Source organism: Lutra lutra, chromosome 8 (assembly GCF_902655055.1).
Source record: "Lutra lutra chromosome 8, mLutLut1.2, whole genome shotgun sequence".
In the NCBI taxonomy this organism is placed as follows: domain Eukaryota; kingdom Metazoa; phylum Chordata; class Mammalia; order Carnivora; family Mustelidae; genus Lutra; species Lutra lutra.
Genome location: NC_062285.1, coordinates 17,652,638 through 17,673,046, shown reverse-complemented (window position 1 = coordinate 17,673,046; position 20,409 = coordinate 17,652,638). Strand labels below are relative to the sequence as shown.

Here is a 20,409-nt window from a genome sequence, read left to right as displayed (position 1 = left end):
AGGCGACGCCTAAATAGGTCTCGGGGCCAGGCAAACCTGGGAGGTTTGGCGCCCTCGCGCCCTCGGCGGGGACAGCGGTTGGCGGTCCGCGGCTGGGACGTCGCCTCTGAAAGACGCCGGGACGGAGCCGGTTTCCGACAGAGACTGCGCCGGCCGGACCCCCAGGGTATAAAGGCTTCTCTTACCCGGGCCTCCCACTGGCTACCCGAAAACCGGGAGAGAAAGGAACAACCTGCGAAGGGTAGTCGGGGTAACGGCAGAGAAGTGAAAGCGGCCTAAAATGGGCGACGCCGAGCGAGTCCTCTTTATCAGCGCAGCAGACTGCAGGAGCCGCCATTTGGTGGTGGATTTTGGTATTTCAGTAGCACGTTGTGCTGAACGTCACAACTGGCTTGTAAACGTGGCAGGGTCATTTTTAAACCGCGCTTTTTAAAAATTCAAAATTTCCCCTAACCTTCCCCCTCGGGGGCATTGGACGCCCCTCCCCCCCTCCCGGTGGGCCGCTCCGCTCGCCCCTCCACCCGGGGCGGGGGATGTTTCCTCCGGGCGACGGCGGCCTCCACCCGTGCCCAAAGGCTGGAGTGAAGCGTGACGGAGCCCAGCGCACACCTAAAGGGGTGTTTTCCTCCCCGTTTGTTCAGAGACGGGGGCGATTGCGAGCCCGCGGCTTTCCTCTCCCAGGTGCGGAGAATCCCCTTTTCCCGCGGTGGTGACGGGCGCTGTCTTCTCGCGGGCGGGCATCGGGGCCCTGGTCTCCCGCCTCACACCTCTCGGGCGTGAGGAGCCCGGGCCCAGACGGAAGGAAGCCACCCGACGAGAGGCGGCTCCTCTGGGAATGCCGGGTTAGGATCCCTCGCTCGAGCTTCCAGCTCTCCCCGGAGCCCCTCGGGGGCCGGGAAAGCTAGACAAATCCGTAGAGTGCCAGGAGGCCTGGGGTCCCTCCCAGGGTTGCCGGGTCTTCGAGGGTTTCCTTTAAAAGCCCCCGAAGCGTGAGGCGCCTCCCGAGAGGAGAACAAAGGGCCAAGGGGTGAACGCTAGGCGAGTCCGCGCGCGCGGCGGCCCTTTGCTCCGCCGGGCTCGGGGTCGGGGGCGCTAGCAGGGCTGACTCCGGCCTGGAAAGCAGCCGGTGGCTGCTCGGCAGAATCCGCGCGCCCCCAACCCTCCTCGGCGGACTGAAGAAACCAGTCTTCGAGCCTGGGCTGCCATGTTGCATTCACAGAGGGCGCCAGTAATTTGACGCTTCCGAGGCAGCGACACCCCTCAACCGATGAGCCCTTCTGTCCTCCGTGCCTCACAGCTGCGGTCAAAGCCCGAAGGGACCGCAGGGCGCGGGCGGGACCGAGAGCCTTCTGGGCTGCAGAGCCGGCGTGGCGGCGGCGCCGCAGCGGCTTCCCCTTAGCCACCTTCCTTCCAGGGGCTGCAGGGCTGCGCGCTAGGCAGAGGCTCGGTTGCCAGTAGCAACCACACGACGGCGATCCGCAGGCAGGGCCGCTGCCGCAGCCGCTGGTACCTCTGCATCCTCGTACACCTCGGGGTCGAGCTTTTGAAACTCTGGGGGTTGCCCTCGTTGACATCTCTCGCCCCCGCTCGGGGTCCTCATCCTCCAGTACCCTCAGCTCGGAGCAAAAGCCAGCTCCCTTGGCTGGGCCCTGCCCCCACCGCAGACAATAGGGGCGGCTTGGAGAGCATGCTGCAGCGCGCGCCTCGCTGCACAGGCACCTGAGCCCCCGAGATAGGGGCGCTTTGCTTAGTCCCAGCTCCAGGTGCCCTGGTCTCCCAACTTGAGCTGAAATGCTTCGTCAATGGCCAGTCTAGTAGAAAGCTTTTCTTGACGTCAGAAATAAGGATGGTGGTAAAGAAAGAAGTCAAGGCAAGACGCCCACTCCTTTTCTAGTAACATGGACACAAAGAAGAGCTTACGGTTCTATTTGCTCTTGTTAACAGTGGATTTACTCTGGGTTAGAACCACAGGAAAACGCTACAATCTTCGGTCTATTTTGTCTACCACGAGTATTTAGCGTTTGTTCCAACATCACGTCCAATTACTTGTTATGCAAAAGTGGATGGAGCATTTCCCTCTGTTCATTTCATTTGATGAACCACATCAGCTCTTGGCAGTGTAGACAGAGTGTTGTGATGTATTTAAAAAAAAAAAGATTGACCTTAACCCTCAGGAATCTTTCTGCCTTTCCTAATATCTGTGGTTCTAGGACACTGGTTTAAATTTTTTTTTTTTAGCAGAAACTTTAGTGTTTTAAACAGGTTTTTATTGAAAAAAAAAATCTTCAAAGTATCCAGGTATCCAGCACAGTATTTTATTTAGCTAGTAGGATAACTTGGGAAATATGTGCATTGCCACATTTCTTCACTCTTGATAATTGTCCCTTCTTTGAATAGTCATTAAGTTAGCTGAGTGTTCTTCAAGGATTAAAATTTCATGTAAATCACAGATATGCTGAAATTTATAAGTTTAAAGTGCCTAGAGGACAAGCACCTATCTTATAAATCTTTGTGTGCCCCAGAGTCCTTTTAACACAACTCAACAAATATTTAAATTTCTAGAGGATTCCAGAAGTTCGACAACCCTTATTTAAAAAAAAAAAAAAATTACTAATAACTACTATAAAGCTTGGATACCTTTAATGAACTCGGTAAAAAGCTTAACATTTTTCCAAGCTAGTGCCATTAAGCATATATTCTCATTCATGCATATTTTAACCTAATTTATTTCAAATGTGATAGGTTGTACTAAGATTATCTGACAAATGTTTCCAGAATTCTAAGGAAAATAATAAATTATATATAAGAACTAGTAACTTTGGTATTTTCCCACTAAAGTGTCTGAGAATTGGTTAAATAGCCATATGCAAGATGAGATTTTAAAGTGGCTTTCATAGTTTCATATGGCACAAGCATGACATTAACTCTCTTCATAATTCAACAGGAATACTTAAAGGGCTAGTATGGGATGTTGCAAATCTATCAAGGCAATCAGTGCATCTTGAAATATCCTTTTTTATTTAAATCAGCTTTAATACATACTGAAAATAGTTAATATGTCTTAATCATATCTGATGGTAAACTTAAATCAACACACATCTTCAAATGACTCTTAGGTATGATTTTTAAAAGGGGTTCACTTTCAAGCTCCACAAAATGTCAAGTTCTTAAATAAGAGATGGTAAACTTAAATCAACACACGTCTTCAAATGACTCTTAGGTATGATGTTTTAAAAGGGGTTCACTTTCAAGCTCCACAAAATGTCAAGTTCTTAAATAAGACAGTTTACTTCAAAGAAGAAAGTTAGCACTACTTGGTTCCTGGAGGCAACATAATGACCTGTAGCTTGCCCAAACACCCCACCACCACCTTAAAAATAGGAAAGCAAGGCTTTAGTGAAAAGTTCCCTTCTACGGTCTTTCAGGAAAGAAAAGCTCCAACAACTTGCTCTGGACCAAGTTAAAGAGATTATCTCCCTTTTTCATTACAACTGTGTCTTTCAGTGAATTGAAGGATAAGATCAAAGTGCATTCATATTCATGTGAATTATCGCTATTGACTTGAATAATGATGGATTTCATTGTTTTATTTAAACTGAAACCAGGAATGCTGCTTTTGAGTCTACACCCCTAAGGCTGTAGAATTTCTTCTGTGAGGACTCAAAAACCAAGCAATTAGGTCTGACAACCACGTCATTTCCATAATGTACTTCCGTACAGAGGACTATTTATTGGAATCGGTTACATTTCTATAGAATCTTACCACGCAGTTTTTGACTCCTTCCCAACCTTCTGGGTGTGGGGGAGAAACCCTAAGTTTAGTAAACATACTACCAAAATACTTAAGTGTAAATCATACTGGGAAGATAAAGTGATGTTTAGAAAGCATTTAGTTCATGAGTCAGAAAATTAACATTATCAGTAATTAACTCAGGACCGTGTTTTTGCATTGAACATGATTCATTACAGTTTGTTTTCTAATGTAACTGAAGAACTTGGTCAGAGTAAGCTTGGGAAAATGTGTTTACCAGCTGCTTCTTTCTAAATATGCCTCGTGACATTTTTTTTCTCTGGAGAAAAAGGTTATAAGATGCAAAGGACCCCACTCACTTTTACCAAATGCTCATTCTACTCATTCACCTATTAAAATTCTTATCACTTTGGAGAACACTCCTAAGGAAATTAATTACAATAAAGTAAGTTTACAACAGAATAATATAAGCATTCTTTAAAATAGACTTAAAAAATGTATTTCATGAACTTTAATATACCCAATTCATATAGGTTCTCTAAACTGAAAGAGAGACTCTAGTGCAATGCAAGTCTACTAAATTACCATGGTCTGCAGTGGGTTCTGGGAATATCCTTTCCCACAAAGATAACTGATACCAGTTTCTTGGTATCACTCTAAGTTCTTGCCTTACATTTAAAGCATCATGCATAAGCATCACTTCTTAAAATCAATGTTTTTTAATCTAACTGTACTATAAGAAGTCTCTATCTTCACTGTCCCCATTTGATGTCCATAGTATTGCAAGACACTCTTTAAGCCAAAAGTTTGCTAGTAAGTTTGTTTCTATTTGGGATTTGGCCATAAATATTCTGGCATTATTTGTATACTTCTAAATTTATTTGTAAACTTCCAAGAACTTTACTCTTGATTTATAAAATGATAAGCAATCACATATTCTTTCATCAGAGGCTCTATTCACTCCTAGAATAAAAAGCATTTCTTTATAATTCATTTTCTGTCTTGCTAATGGGAAAGGTACTGGTATTTTCTTCATATGTTATCCATATGAAACCTTTATTCTTCACTTAAAAATAAATGGGGTAACGTTTGAGTAAGAGGCAAATTAAAATAACCCAGCCTTAGCAATATTCAGGTTTTTCTCTGGAATATCAAGAAATAAGATGACAGGAGTTGTATTTTATAGCTTACTCCGGCTAACGAGAATGCAAATTTTAGTGCAATTATCTCCTCTTAAAGAATGAAATGCTGTGCCACCGCGTCTTACAACCTAGTCTATGTTTTAGCGGAGCTCACTCTCGGCTCTGATAATCTCTGTGGGGGAAACCGACAGGCAGAGTGGATAAACAGCCTATGCCATTTTTGTAAAAGCAGAAACCTTGAACTTTTTCTCTTATTACTTTTACAGTATTTTTGAGGGGTCAGAGCATACAGTTAGTTATTCTTCAGAGTAATCAATAAGCAAGAAGTTTTGGCTTCGGACTTGATATAACAAAATGACGTCAAAAATTTAAAAAAAAATGAGGCTCGCACATGCGCAGTGAGGTATGGCTATTTTTCCCCCCCAAATAAGCTTTTGGCTCTTCCAACCGCCTCTGGGATTTGGCCTGCACCACCGGCTCTTGGAGGAGCTGGCTGAAGTAAGGTGGTGCAGGGTTCCCACACCCCACTCCTGGCAAAAAGAGTCCGAACGTCCTCGCTCTCCCCACCAACGGGGCGGGGGGAACTCCTTTAGAACTCCCGGTAGGAGAACGTCAGGGAGAAGCAGGGCCGACCCGAGCGGCCACGGCGAGTTTTTCCGGCTGCGCCAGCGCTGCGGGGCCTCGGCTCCGGGGTTCGGGTCTCCGCCCGCTCCCGGCAGGCCCCCGAGAGTTGGCCACACCATTCCTGGGCCCACGGGTCAGCCGCGCCGCGGGGAGGTTCGGCCGGGACCTCTCCGTGAGAGCCTGTGTGGCGGTGCGGTTCTTGCTGGAAGCCTGGCCCGGGGAAGCAAAACGAAAGGATAGAGGCCTTCTTTTTCCTGCAACCTGCCCCCCCGCAGACGCCGGTTCTGCTGGACCCGCGACCCCTTCCCTCAAGATACCCCGGGCCTTGGCCCGCGGAGCTGTGAGGATGCACACAGAGCGGGACTCCCCCCACCCCGCCCCCACGTCGCTCGCACCCCTGGGCTTCGCAGCCGCGGAGCGCGCAGCGGGCCCCGGGAGGCCCCGCGGTAGGGAAGCAGCCGCGCCGAGCCTGCGCCGCCCTTCCGCACTCGAGCCCTCGGGCGGGACGCCCCCGCCTCTTCCTCCTGCCTGCACCCCGGAGCCTGATTCCCCGCGTCCCCTTTTCTGCCTATCTTAGCGATTGACGGCGGGGCCCTCGAGGGCTTCTGAGCCAAAATACGGCCTGACCCCAGCCCCAATCGGTTCCCGGCACCCCCTCCCTCGTTAGAAACCGAGCAGAGGGGCTCTTTGGAGTTAGAGAAATTGGGACTAAAGGAAAAGCTGAGAACGTCCCGGAGTACTGCATTCTTCTTTTCCCCTGGGACCCCAACACCCCATCAGCGCTGAATACAGTTGCCTGCTGGGACCAGCGCCGTCGAGCCGGGAACCCGGCGTCCACCCGCCTGTGTCCAGTTATGCGGTGCCAGCCAAACACCTTCAGCTCCTGGCTGGCGGAGCAGCGGCGCAGCCTTGGCTGGACCCGCACCTGAGGGGTGCGTGGGCCGAATCCTCCCAGGTCCTGGACCGCATGCAGGCGGGGTGGGCTCCTGGGGTCGTTTCCTACGTGACACTTTCCATTTTTGTCTACTGTAGCCCGTGCTAATAAAAAGGTGGGAAAGAACTGTATCTACCTTCCCTGAGACAAGTGCAACAACACCAAGATTTTAGAGATGGGGGGGGCGGCGCATGTTGAGAGGGAGTGGCTGATAGATACCTATGCCAGGGCGCTTAGAGTTTTCTATCTGGTGATGCGGGGTTTGGGTACAATTTTTAAGGAAAACTCACTTCCTTAAAAATATATTCACATCACGCACACACACAGGCGCACACACCAAGCAGCAATAATTTGTTCTTTTTTAATGCATGTCCCAGTGCCCATTTCAGAATTCTACATTAAAAGCATCAATTTTTAATATCACTTACTTTGTGCTATAGGGTGCCTTTGGAAGCGAAATTATTTGTGTATGGAATCCCCCTAATCATGGTTTACTTTGAGAGTGGAAAAGATGAGTTCAATCTTTGCATCCATTGAATTACTGGAAAAGAAAGACATGTACAGGTGTATCCTTAGAACTTTGGGCCAGTTGCATTACTGTCATCTTAACATCTTATCGACCTTAACACTAAACTGTAAGCGCTTTAAAGTTTAAAATGCAAAGAAATTATTTTAAAGGACTTGAAAAACGAAGAATAGGACTTAAGACAAATACAACCCAAGCATAGAAATGTTAATCTTCCCCTCCTGGATAGGACTGTTGGAGTCTTTTCTGCAACTGACAGACCTGATAGCACAAATGAATGGTCTGCTGAGAACTAAATGCAAAATCCTGATGTTTCTCCCCAAAAGAGTGCCAAAGCAACATTTAAGAGTCATATGTTTGCTTTCATCATTATAGATAATGTTTTGAGTCCACTAATTTGGTTATGGGGTATGTAGTGTTTTTACTTTTAATTCAAGTATGCAAAGATGGAGTTGTTACAATAATTTTAGATTTGTTTTTTTGCAAAGTGATTATTGTATTCTATAACTTAAATTATAATTACATGCAACTGCCAAATGAATGCCTATTTAAATGCTAATACTATATTTTAATTCTTTGGGGGAGGAGGAAAGGAGATTTCATATCTAGATAAAACTCAGCTAATTTTTCTCAAAAACAAGAATGCTTTTATTATTCAAGTGATGTAGATATTCTCATTTTCTTCACATTGGTTACCCTATGTCCCTTGTCTTTGCTTCCAACGCACTTACATGGTTTAGAGCAATTATAACTCTTAAAACACGGGCAGGCGGTGGTATACACTTGTTGAATGAATTAGTACTTTGTTTACATGTCTTTCTCCCACTGGATTTCATGTGCTAGAAGACAGGCACATTCTGTTATTAGCCAAGTGTCTGGCATACTTTGATACTTAATATGTGTTTGGCTTGATAGAGGAATATATATAGACTTGATTCACCTCAACAATTTTTAAAATGTGTATGTTTATATCTAACAGCACATGCAAAGCCTTAACTTTTAATATTCAGCTAGAAGCTGAAGAAAAAAATACATGTATGGTAAAATTAGCAAAATTTCTTTTAGGCATATGTAAAATATATTCCCATGATAATGAGATTTTTCTGAATTCCCAAACCTGATTTCTAGAGAAGTAGAACAGGATATTTAAACTGGCTTTTTAAATGTTGCCTTTTTAAAGTCTAATTTTCATAAGTAAAAAAATTAAATGCAAAAGTGATTTTAAAGTTACACATGGCTAGCTTCCTACAAAAGGAGCCAAAGTCTTCCAAACAAATCTTTTATAGAAACACTTTTGCAATTTGTTCAGATAATGTGTTTCATCCTCAATCAAATGTATATTTTAATAGGTCAAGTACATTGTATACTGTATTTAAAGTTAGCTGGTACTTTAAGAATAGTAATCTAAAATAGCACTTTAAAAAGAACCTTGAAATATCCCTTTGAACAGTTTTCTTTCTCACTACTTGTTACAGTTGTATATGTGATCATGGGGCATTCAATTAACTTTGTAAAACAGAATGGTATTTTACTTTGAAGTTAGTAAGTTGAAAAAGTGGGTCAGAAAATATAGATTGGCTTTCTTGTCAGTAAAAGTAATCTGCCACTTTTTGTATTTGAGTTGCTGATAAAGATAATTCATTATATGTATTATAATCACTCTGTTGCATTTTTCTATTTAATTTTAAAGACTTTTTTCCCAAAAAAGCTAGAATAAAGAGCAAAGATCTAGCTTCTTTAATGTGTCCAATTTCAGATATAAAGTAGGAATCCTATATTATGCTTTATAAGGAATATAATTTAACCCACAGACATTGTTAAAGATAGATATTCAGAATCTATTGTTAAAAAGTTTATATACCATTTGAACTTAGGTTTTTAAACTTTGCAGCATTCCATAAGTAGACCTGTATAAGTAATATGTTTATAGGTTTAGACATCCTTTCCACTATCAAGCTCCTATCTCAACACTTTTAAAATAGAAAATCATAGTAAAGCAATTACTAAGAATGACAGCTTGGGTAACTTAGGAGTGTGAATTGTTCAAGGACTGAAACCAAATATGGAACCTCTTAGTTTTAAGGGGATTTTTAAAAAATTATTCAACAAGGAACTGAAAACAAAATTACAATGAAGGTTTTATTTGCCACTTTAATTATTTGCTCAATCTGTTTCCCCCCACATCTCTAAATGGGAACATACAATAACTTTAATTTTAAAAGACCTGTTTCCTTAGAGAAATGTGGAGATCATTGTGTGAAACTTCTGACTTTGGAGTTAGGGAAAGGAATTGTGAGTATTACTGGCTTTTGAACTGCAGAGCAGAAGACATGCACCTGTTCTGAGGGGTAGTAGGGACCTGACTGAACACACTTACTCCCCTATTTTATTGCTGGTCCATTCCCCAACTATCTGGGGCTCCACCAAATATCAGGATTTCATCAGAGAGCTCAAGTCAGAGTGAGAGCTTAAAGATTATTATATAGGACTCACCCCAAATATGAGAACCACCTAAGTTTGCATACTCCCTTCTACTGAAGAAGAGATATCAAGAGGTTTCTTTCCTGTCTTGGCACTACTCAGCGGCAGCTGTGGCTATCTATTTCCTTGACACCTGGTGGAATTGCAGGTTCTGATGGAGAAACACTTAAAGTTGACACCTGTCATTGAAACATTTGTATAGTTTTCAGGCAAGCTAGAAACCGGTGATAGACGAAGTACTTAATTTCTGTTAAAAGACTCTGGGTAAAAATTTAAACTTACAAGGGAGTCTGGTTAAGATAATGTGAATCAAAACTTTCCAGGTAAAGATTCTCTTTCCCTTTCTTTTGGAAATGTCATTTAGCAACAAAATGAAGCTTAAGTTTAAATGACAAGGACAAATGTTTAAAAATCACAGAAGTGAGGAAACAAGCAAAGTTGGTGGTTAGGTAGAACAAAGTCAGGGAAGACAGGACATTTACCATATTGTTCCCCGTCTACTTTTCTCATTGAATCTCTAGGAGTGCTTATTAAATCCTTTTAAAGCAATATGCCTAAGTTAGGAGTATAGTTGTCTTCACCCTCCAGGAATCCTGAAACCAGAATTGTCGGGTCCATGACCGCTGGATTAAAGGGGAAACCCATTCGGCGTTGAGGACATTGACAGCGCATACTCTCAGATCACACCATGTGCTATGGAAGATGTCTTTCGACCGTCTAAGCCAAGACGACTCCACTGACGTCGTTTGCTAGCCTCGTCGCGCTTTAACGGGTCTCTCCGGGGATGAGGAGGAGCTCCCCCTCGCCGGGACCTAGTCCACGGCGCCGCCCGGAGACTTCGCGGGTGCGGGCTCGGTTTGCAAAGGGTCCTAGGCTCCCGGCGGACGCCCCGTATGCCCGGCGGGACCGACGGTGCCCGATTCTCGCGGCGCCCCGGCGACCGTGGCGCGCCCCGGGAGCCCCTGCGGGCGGAGATCCCCCGGGGCTGGCCGCCTTCGCCCGACGCCGGGTGCCGCAGCCGTGACGTCACGCCCGGGACTGGTCGTTGCCGCGAGACGGTCGCGTTCCGGTTCCGGTCGGTTGCCCGGGAGACGCGGGTACACAGAGAGAAACGGCTCCCGTCGGAGACCGAGTGGTCGCCGCGGTCGCCCCCTCGGCGTTCTCGCAGGCCGAGCGGACGGGCCGCTTCAGCGCCGAGCTGGTCGCGGGCCGAGAGCTGCCGGCGCCATGAGTCAGAGGCAGGTGTTGCAAGGTGAGGCCCGGGGCGGGCGGCGCCCCGACGGGCGGGCGGCGGGAGCCGCGGGGGCACCGGGCCGCCTGCTCCTCCGTGTGTCTCATCCGCAGTGTTCGAGCAGTACCAGAAAGCCCGGACGCAGTTCGTGCAGATGGTGGCGGAGCTGGCAACCAGACCCCAAAACATCGAGACGCTGCAGAACGCGGGTGAGTCCGCACCGATTCCGCGTGGCTCAGGGCCCCTCGCGCCGCTTGGCCCATCGCTCCGCACCCCCGGCCCTTCCCTGCCTCGTCTTGCACCTCGGGCTCCTAGGCACCCCGGGTGCTCAGCCGTCTCGCCCCTTACCTCCTTCCCCACAGCCCGGCCTTACCCCGGCTCGCTGTCGCTCCGCTTCCCAGCCGACTGAGCTTCTGGAGAGGGGCAGGGTGGCGTCGGCAGGACGGCGTCCCTAAATTCTTCCAATCCACCGCGGAGACAGCGGAAGCAATCATCCTTTTTGGCGGGTCTTTTTGGGTGTGAGGCCAAGAGGGTGAAGCTTCCAGATTGGTGTGAGAGGGGCCCGACATCCCTATTTCCATCTTTACCGCAACCAGGCAAGTGTCAAGTTGAAAGTTAAGGCCAGAAGAATTGCCTGGAAGTGATTTTACGTCAATGGGAATCTACCTTAATCAGACCCATTTTATCCGGGTGCCCTGGCTTGTCACCCTGCCTTTGATCACCTTCGACTTCCTCACACCAAAGGAATTCCAAAGCGGTTGACACATTATTTCTCGCCTTGCATTAGTGAAAGGGCAAAGATTTGCTTGAATAATTTCTAAGACATTCAAAGTAGGTAAAGTGCTAGCCTTTAGAAGTTCTTATGGTGCTGTCATTCCCCCTCCTCAGTCCGAAATCATGCATACTCTAGAAAGAGGAAGAGAGAGTGTGTGATTTGCTTCTTATCAATTAACATAAACAGATGGAGAAGATAATGGGGGATTAAGGACGATTCCACCGCCATCTGAACTCAAGGCAGCATTTCATCACTACTGTGTCATAAGAAATGTTCAATTTATAGTTTGTAATCTTTAAAACTCATTTAAATTAACACGAAATTAAAAGAAATTTAAGGACAGTGACAGGGCAAGAATGTTTAGAAATAATGTTTACTCTGGTTTCTTTGAGGAGAATTACTACTGCACCTAAATGATAATTTTTTGTGTTGCTGAGAGGGATTTTGGTGTTTATTCTTTGTTTCTCTTGGAGGGAAGTATATTTATAAAAAGTGTATTTGATAATCGTGTTTTAAAACTTATTTTGAGATAATTATAGATTTACATGAGTTGTAAGAAATAATACAGAGATTCCTCTGTACCTCAAAACTGTGGCATGATATCACAACTAGGATATTGACACTGATAAAAATACATTTTATTCAGGTTTCCCCAGTTCTGCTTGTACTTACCTGTGTGTGTGTGTGTTTAGTTCTATACAGTTTTATCCTGTGTGTATCTACCATTACTATAGTTAAGATACACAACACTTTCATTACTGCAAGGATCACTTTTATTGTCCTTTTATAACCACATCTACCTTCCTCTTGTCCCTAACCCTGGACAATCACTAATTTATTCTCCTTTTGGAAATTACAAGTTGATCATCTTTTGTTCTGCAGTTGTTTCATGTGGATTAATTACCTTTCTTCTGCATGTCTGTATGTGCATGGATATATACTCCCCAAACTACCCAGAACAGTGCTGGAAACAGTGTTTCATATGTATAAGTTTATTAGAGCAAATATAAATTTATTAGAGCATATTACATTTTTTAAAAAGATTTTATTTATTTATTTGACAGACAGAGATCACAAGTAGGCAGAGAGGCAGGCAGAGAGAGAGAGAGGAGGAGGCAGGCTCACCGTGGAGCAGAGAGCCCGATGTGGGGCTCGATCCCAGGACCCTGGGATCATGACCTGAGCTGAAGGCAGAGGCTTTAACCCACTGAGCCACCCAGGCGCCCCCATATTACATTTTTTAAATTCACTTAATTTTTAGTTCTTCCCCCCACTCAGTCCTACTTGTCAACGGCTTTTGTGAATGGACACTTATTATTTACAAATATTTAATTTCTGAACTATAGGTAAACAGCTAAACTAAAACTTTTTTAAAGATCTTATTTATTTATTTAACAGAGAGAGAAGGAGAGCGAGAGAGTGTGCACAAGCAGGGGGAACAGCAGGCAGAGCAGGCAGAGGGAGAAGCAGGCTCTCTGCCGAGCCCAATGCCTGACTCGATTCCAGGACCCTAGGATTATGACCTGAGCTGAAGGCAACCTCTTAACTGACTGAGCCACCCAGTCATCCCTAAAACATTTTTTTAAAGGGGAAATGAGGGGCACCTTGGTGGCTCAGTTGCTCAGTGCTTTTGTCTCAGGTCATGATCCTGGGATCAAGCCCTGCATTGGGCTCCCTGTTCAGTAGGGAGTCTGCCTCTCCCTCTCCTTCTGCCCCCTCCCCTACTTGTTCTCTTTCTCTCTCAAATAAATAAAATCTTTAAAAAAAAGGAGGGGGGGAGAAATGATTGACATTTAAAAAAAATTTGATACTGTAGTATGGGGGTGTAAGTAACACTTAAGATACAGGATATCATGTTTTAGTATAATGGTGACAGGTTATCTCTTCCTGTAAGTGTACAATGTAGAATGTATTGTGGAATTTTATCAATCCAAACCATTAGGCTAAGTGATCACCAAAGTATAAGGGACCTACATGTAACATCTTAAATAGCCACCTATTTCCACTTATGGTCTGGTTTATGAAGGAATTGAATACAAAAGGAATATAACAATGTTTTGAAGTTGTCTGTACTTGACCAATGTTGACGGAATGCTAAGATTTTTCTTTTCTCGAGGAACTTATTTCAACATATTTCATGTTATCTAGATTTGATTTAGGCACTCCTTTAATAATTTTAAATAGATATAGCTAATGAATATTCCAGTGTATTCTTTTGATTAGAATAATCCCTCAGCTTTGTTATGAAAACTTAATAGCCTTTAAACTATTGAAATGGTTTGTTCCTAAAAAAAAAAAAACATGGATTTAAAAATACTTTTGAATGAGCCATAATATGTATGCATCACATATGTTATGATCAAGCTTTTTTTTTTTTCAGTCAGGTGACTTCATTTTGATAACATAAAATACCAATGCATTTTATTTCTGACTTTGACATACTCTCTGCATACCTGGGAAGGTTTTGTTTTGTTTTCTCATTTATCTCCCCTAATAAACTGCTTTAATAAATATGTATTATGGATCCAAGATCGGGGGAAAACATTTTCTGTATAGGCATCATGATAAATCAGTAATTCACTTGTTAAGAATTTTTTAAGTCATTCACTGTGAAAGGAACCTCAAAGGTGAAAATTATCAATGGAGTTTTATTTCATTTTAAATCTTTGATCTTGTCCATTATATTTTTGATGTGCTAATAAGAATATTTGCTTTATTACATATGCCCAAAGTAATTACTAAAGCAAACAAAGCATTGCATGATATCGTCATGAGAGTATTTGGACAAAAAGAAGGTTGATTTCTAGCCAGAATTGTTACTGGAAAGAACAGGTGTGCAATGTGTCTATAACCTAGAGTTATTTGTTTCTTACTGAGGTTTTACTCCTCCTGAATCAAATATGTACAGGAATTAAAAAGTTTAGTGTTTGTTATAAAATCTCGTGATGCATCCTCCAGCCCTGTACTCTTAAACCATTACATCTTGCAGCTATTTAAAAATAAATTTTGATACGTTCCCTCTTTCAATAATCAGTAATACATACAACACATTGTAAATAGTAGAGATAATACATTATTACTTCTAGCATTGTAGAATTTCAGCAGATGGGGGGTGATTGTTTAGTTATAAAATGTAAGTAATATGTTTTGTGGCATATTGGACAATTCAGGCTCTCCTAGGTTGTTTAGAAAATCTTTTATAATAAGCTAATATAAAAAGTCCAAGAAATTTGTTTTTAAACTGTTCAGCTATATAAAATGAACTTTCTGAAGCAGCTGTTTGTGTAAAAAAAAATTGGGGTAAAATTTAAATTAACACTTTGTAATATTTAACATAAAACCTATAGCAGAACAAAAAACATGGCTAAGGACTAGAATAGTAGGGATAGAGAAAACTGCATAACCCTTTAAATATGCATCTCTATGAAGCTAATTTGCAAATTTAGGCTATTTAATGAGTTTACAATTCAAGAAAATAATATACACTGACACAAAATTATCTTAAGTTACATGTGTCTAGGGCAGGGTGGAAGTGTTCAGATTAATGATTTAGCACCTCAGTTTGCTGAGAAGGAAAAGTCTGTGGGAAGCATTTATAATATATTTAAAAACATAGCTCGATAGATACAAATACCATGATTCGCTCACAAAACCCCGCTGTTCCAAGGGATATTGAAACTGAAAAGATAATTAGTAGAGCAACTTCAAAAAAACTTAACCAATTATGCTATTTAAATTTCATGAATATAAAAGGAATCTTGGACTTGTGAATGCATGATAATTAAAGTACTGATCTTTTTTTAAAAGATAGGGATAGTGGGTTTTATATTTTACTTGTTTGTTTTACATATGCTTCAGCGGAAAATATTTGGGGGAACTATAAAAATTCTGAACTTGTATGCACCTAATCATTCAGAATTTTATTCTGTGTTCCCAATTGTTGTTCCTACATGGACATTTATAATATAGCCAGGGCTAGGATGTTCTTGTTTCCATAGGGAAAAACATAATGATTAAAAAAGAAAAATCTAAGCTATGGATGACCCTTTAAGAGTGGGACTTAGAAATGGTAAGTTTGTGTGGGTTATATTTTAATGTGACAATTTAATGTTTTTGAAAAGTTATTTAAATTTACTTCCTAACTCCTCTTCACGTTTCAACGTTTTTTCATGGCTTTTGCTCCTCTGACTAGAACCTTTTTTTGTACTTCTTTGTCTAATTAATTTCTACTCATTCTTTATGACTCTGTTTAGGTGTTGATTCCTCAGGGAAACCTTCCTTGAGCCCTCTCAGTAAGTTAAGTCTCTTGATTTATGCTTCCCTTGCTCCTAATATTTCTCTTTCATGATACTCATTACAGTTGTCATGATTTAGTTTCTGTTTACTCCACAAAATGTAAATCCCATGCCTAGCATAATGCTTAGTATAGAGCAGATATTCAACACATTTAAATAGAATGAAAGAAGGAGTAATTATTATTTTTTAAGATTTAATTTTTTTTTAAAGTAATCTCTATCCCCAACCTGGGGCTCGAACTAACAGCCCCGAGATCAAGAGTCACATGCTTTACCAACTGAGCCAGCCAGGTGCCCCAGAAATAATTACTTTTCTAAGTGTTTTCACATCTCTTAAAAAATTAGATTCTTCTAACAGCTCAGAAAGGTAGAATAGGTATCTTCTTTTTTTCTTTTTTTTTTAAAGATTTTATTTATTTATTTGACAGACAGAGATCACAAGTAGGCAGAGAAGCAGGCAGAGAGAGAAGAGGAAGCAGGCTCCCTGCTGAGCAGAGAACCTGATGCAGGGCTCTGAGGACCCTGGGATCATGACCTGAGCCGAAGGCAGAGGCTTTAACCCACTGAGCCACCCAGCTGCCCGAATAAGTATCTTCTTAAGCCCCAGAAAGGTTGGATAGTTGCCCTCATCACAGAGTTAGTCCTGGCCAGACTGGGACTAGAAGGTGTTTAATTGCTGTCTGATATTGCACTCTTTCTGTGTCACCTTGTAGTATTAGTAAGCTATTTCTAGATGGTTCTAGGAGTTCTTAATGAATCGTAATGTTAACTTATTAAAACAAGTCATCTGTTTAGGCTTTTGGGTACCAAAGGCTATCTCATAATTGTGTGTAATTGGCTTTTGAGGTCTCCTTGAAGACCATTATGGGAGCTTGAGTGGAGGCCAGACGCAGAGAACTAACTTTAATTGATAAGTATCTGGAGGTTTGAGGGAGTGGGAGTTGTATTTAGGGCGTACAGTGGACTCAGAACTCTAGAGGACCTTCGGCTTCCTTTGACTTCTGAGGAAAGCCTTATCAAGCCAGGAACTCTTTCAATGGATCCCAGGAAAAGTGTGTAATCCACTGGAAGTCTCAAACCCAGATAATATTTCAGAGAGTTGTTGGACTGAGTCCCTGCTGAGATCAGGGAGAGTGCAGGGGAGACTTCGTCAGAGCCCAGGGTAGTTAACTGCCCTGTGACTGCTTTTTTTTTTTTTTTTTTTCCGAGAACATGGCGGGTAAAGCCCAATGAAGAGAGAGGACCTGGATATTTGTTGGTTGATTTTATATAATATGTCCCTTTGTTTTTTACTTAATCATGCTTTGTGTGAAGGACTTTTATTCCATGTTCATTGAGATCTGAACTTTGGGATTTCTATTGAGTAGATGTACTGGCCCTAGCAGGAAGTCCAGCACCACCCTTGAGAAAAAATTTGGTCTTGCCTTGTAGTGGGTGGGATGGCCCTTCTGAATATGTCAGACTTCCCTAATTTTCAAAGTGACATACTGGTTTTGCCATATACTCCATGCTTTTTGTCATAAGGGTGGCTCAGTTTTAAAGTTATTTTTTATTCAAGTTTTGTTATAAGTCTAGGTAAAAAGAAGTGATATTTGTGGTGTATGTATGTGTGCATCTGTCTTCAAAGAAAATTATTTTTATCCGCTTTTCTGTATATTCTATTCCCGTGTCATTAGAATCACTAGTAAGTAATATATATAGACTAGCTTACATTAGTTTTCTATAGAATTGTCTTTGTAGAATTAATATAATAATATGCCCTTTTTTGAAGGCTTAAAAAATACATAAATTTCCCTGTAGCTCTTTAAATCTATCATTGATGTCCATTTTGATGTTAAATGTTTTTTTTATATAAAGATACACTCTTTTAGTCAACCAATTTTTATTATTATGTGTCAGGCTAGGCCTACATATGAAATTTTAGGAAAAAATTTGTCCCTACTTTATTTCACAAAGTGGTTCCCTTTTTACTTTTGCTTCCAAGAAACTCAGTGATATGTTTAGAGTTCAGAATACAGCAGTTATTCTTAACCTGTATTTTTGATAAAACTATCAGTTCCCATCTCTCTACTATATGGCTCTTTTTTTTTTTTTAAGATTTTATTTATTTATTTGACAGAGAGAAAGAGAGGGAGCACAAGCAAGAGGAGTGGGAGAGGGAGAAGCAGATGCCTCCATGAGCAGGGAGCCTGATGAGGGGCTCAACCCCAGGATCTTGGAATCATGACCTGAACTTAAAGCAGACCCTCAACAGACTGAGCCGCACAGGAGCTCCTACTACATGGTTATATCTTTGTATATATATCTTTTAGAGAAAACGATCTCAAAAATTTTTAGAGTAAGTAGAGTATGAATAAAATATTTTATGTGAAGAAAGAATTTGATTACCTTCCAAAAGTGACTACTTTAAATACTAACCATGAAAACTCTTGGAGCAGATAATCCTTTTATAATTGCCATATTTATTCTCTACTTATCCCATTCATGAACATTCCAATTTTCTGCAGGCAGGTGGGTATTATAGGTATAAATCATCAAAGAGAAGTCACATTGACAAAAGAACACAGGACTAATTCAATATTTGTAGTGCTCTAGAAAACTTCCAATTAAGATACAATTATATCTATTTGGGGTACTATGAGGTAAAGGGTCAGTTTAAATGACTCATATACCAAAAAAAGAAACATGAATGTATATTAACCATTGTTATTTTGTTATTTTTTTATTTTTAAAAAGTTTCTAAAAAATCACCTTATTGAGATATAATTCACATACCTACAATTCACACATTTAAGTGCAAAATTCAGTGGTTTTTGGTACATTGTTAACTTTTTTAATACTTTTTTTAAAATTTAAGTAACTCTACACCCACCATGGAGCTTGAACTCATGACCCTGAGATCAAGAGCCACAGGCTGTTTTCACTGAGCCAGCCAGGCACCCCAATACATTGTTAATTTCTTAAAATTGTGATAAAATTTAACAACATTTGCCATTTTAGCCGTTTTTAAGTGTGTAATTCAGTGGTATTAATTACATTCCTAATGTTATGCAGCCAGCACCACTAATTCCAGAACTTTTAAAAAGTCACCCCAAACAGAAGCTCATTCTGTTTTTAACTAAAATTTTCCTAAAAAGAGAAAATTGCACATCAAATTTCACAATTTGTTCATTTATCATTCAACATTTATTGAGGGTCCAAGGGCCAGATGGATACTTAGATGCTGATTGTGCAAAAATAGAAGGCATAGACTTCTTAAGCTTCCTTAAGGAGCTTATTTGCTGAAGGAGCGATATATAAATACTGTTTGATAAGTGTCTATTGCATGGAGCACACATGAAGGTGCCTAACTCAAGCTTTGGAGGGGTACTTTCATGGGAGACTTCCTGAAGGACGTTATTATCTGGCTGAATTTTGTAGGAGTTAGCTAGATGAAGAAAACTATATTCAGGTGGAGGGAACATTATGTGCAAAGGCACAGAGGCAAGAGGAAAGGTGGTGCTTGATAGAAAAGGTGAATGTTTAGATAAGGCAGGAGGCTCTTGGGATAATAGGGCTACAGAGGGGCCAGGCAATGGCTGGAGAGGAGAACAGGCTTACTTCTGAAGGGCCTCATCTGAAGTTTGGATTTATCCTGGAATTGATAGAAAGCCATTGAAAAGCTCTCATCAGAGAAATGAAGGGATCCATTTTGTGTTTCTGAGAGGTGATTTTCACAGCAGTGTGGAGAACTGATCGGAGGGAATTAAAACAGGATTGGGAAGACCCTGTGCCCATATTTGTTATAGCAGTCATGCTGCTTAACAGATCTGTAGGATTTGTGAATTAGTAGAATAGGTGGGGCAGGTGAGGTGAGAGGGGAGTTCAGGGGGCCTCACAGTCTTCTGGTTGCCATTCATTAATGGAGAAGAGGTACAAAAAGCAGAGGAAAATAGTGACTTCATTCTCTAATAGTGTTGAAGTTGAAGTGTCTGGGATATCTATGTGCCAGCGACTAAAGTGAGCAATTTGTCTATGTAGGGCTCTGGAGCTTATGAGAGTGATCTTGGCTTGGAAAGAAAGGTTTGGACATGTGGAATTTACATGTTCCTTTGAAAACTATTTTAAAGGTCCATCTTATATTTCTTCATGTTATTATAAACGTGTAAGTTCCAATCATTTTACCTGAAATATCATGTGACTTGAACATGCCATAATGTTTGTGATCTGCATACTTAGTTGAAATCTCACATATAGAAAGTGGTGGCTATGACCTAGCCAAGAGTCAGACAATTGCACTGGAAGAATGAAGGAAATTTTGGTTTAATGCAGTAATCATGGAAGAGAACTACAGTAATGTTAATGGTAGAATTAAGTGAATTCAACAGCTTATACCCTTTATTATGCATTTGAAACATGGCACATATAGGCTAGTTTTTATTGGCAAATGGGCTGTGATTGATATTGGGGAGGAGAAACAGGAGGGCATAGATGCTAGAGTTATAAAATATTATCTACCTCGTAGGATTGTAATGAGGATTGATTGGTTAATATTTTAAATTTCTTAGGGAAGCCCCTGGCACATGATAAATGCCATGTAGGTGTATGTTAGATCAGTTAAGAAATACTTACTGTGGGAGGTGCTTGGGTGTCTCGGTCAGTTAAGGATCT

General features: G+C 41.8%; 1 protein-coding gene across 3 annotated transcripts in view; it reads left to right on the top strand.

Annotated features, from left to right (window-relative positions):
• The first annotated feature begins 10,552 nt into the window (after window positions 1–10,552).
• The window catches only part of SPAG6 (sperm associated antigen 6), a 62,914-nt gene continuing 53,057 nt past the window's right edge, over window positions 10,553–20,409 (top strand). For 2 of the 3 annotated variants that reach the window (XM_047742947.1, XM_047742945.1), the window contains exons 1-2: window positions 10,553–10,710; window positions 10,803–10,898. In XM_047742947.1, coding sequence (XP_047598903.1) covers window positions 10,686–10,710; window positions 10,803–10,898 — 121 coding nt within the window. In that variant the 5' untranslated portion in view covers window positions 10,553–10,685. Of the gene's footprint in view, window positions 10,711–10,802; window positions 10,899–19,777; window positions 19,904–20,409 lie in introns of those variants that run through there. The other variant, XM_047742944.1, reaches the window with a different exon arrangement.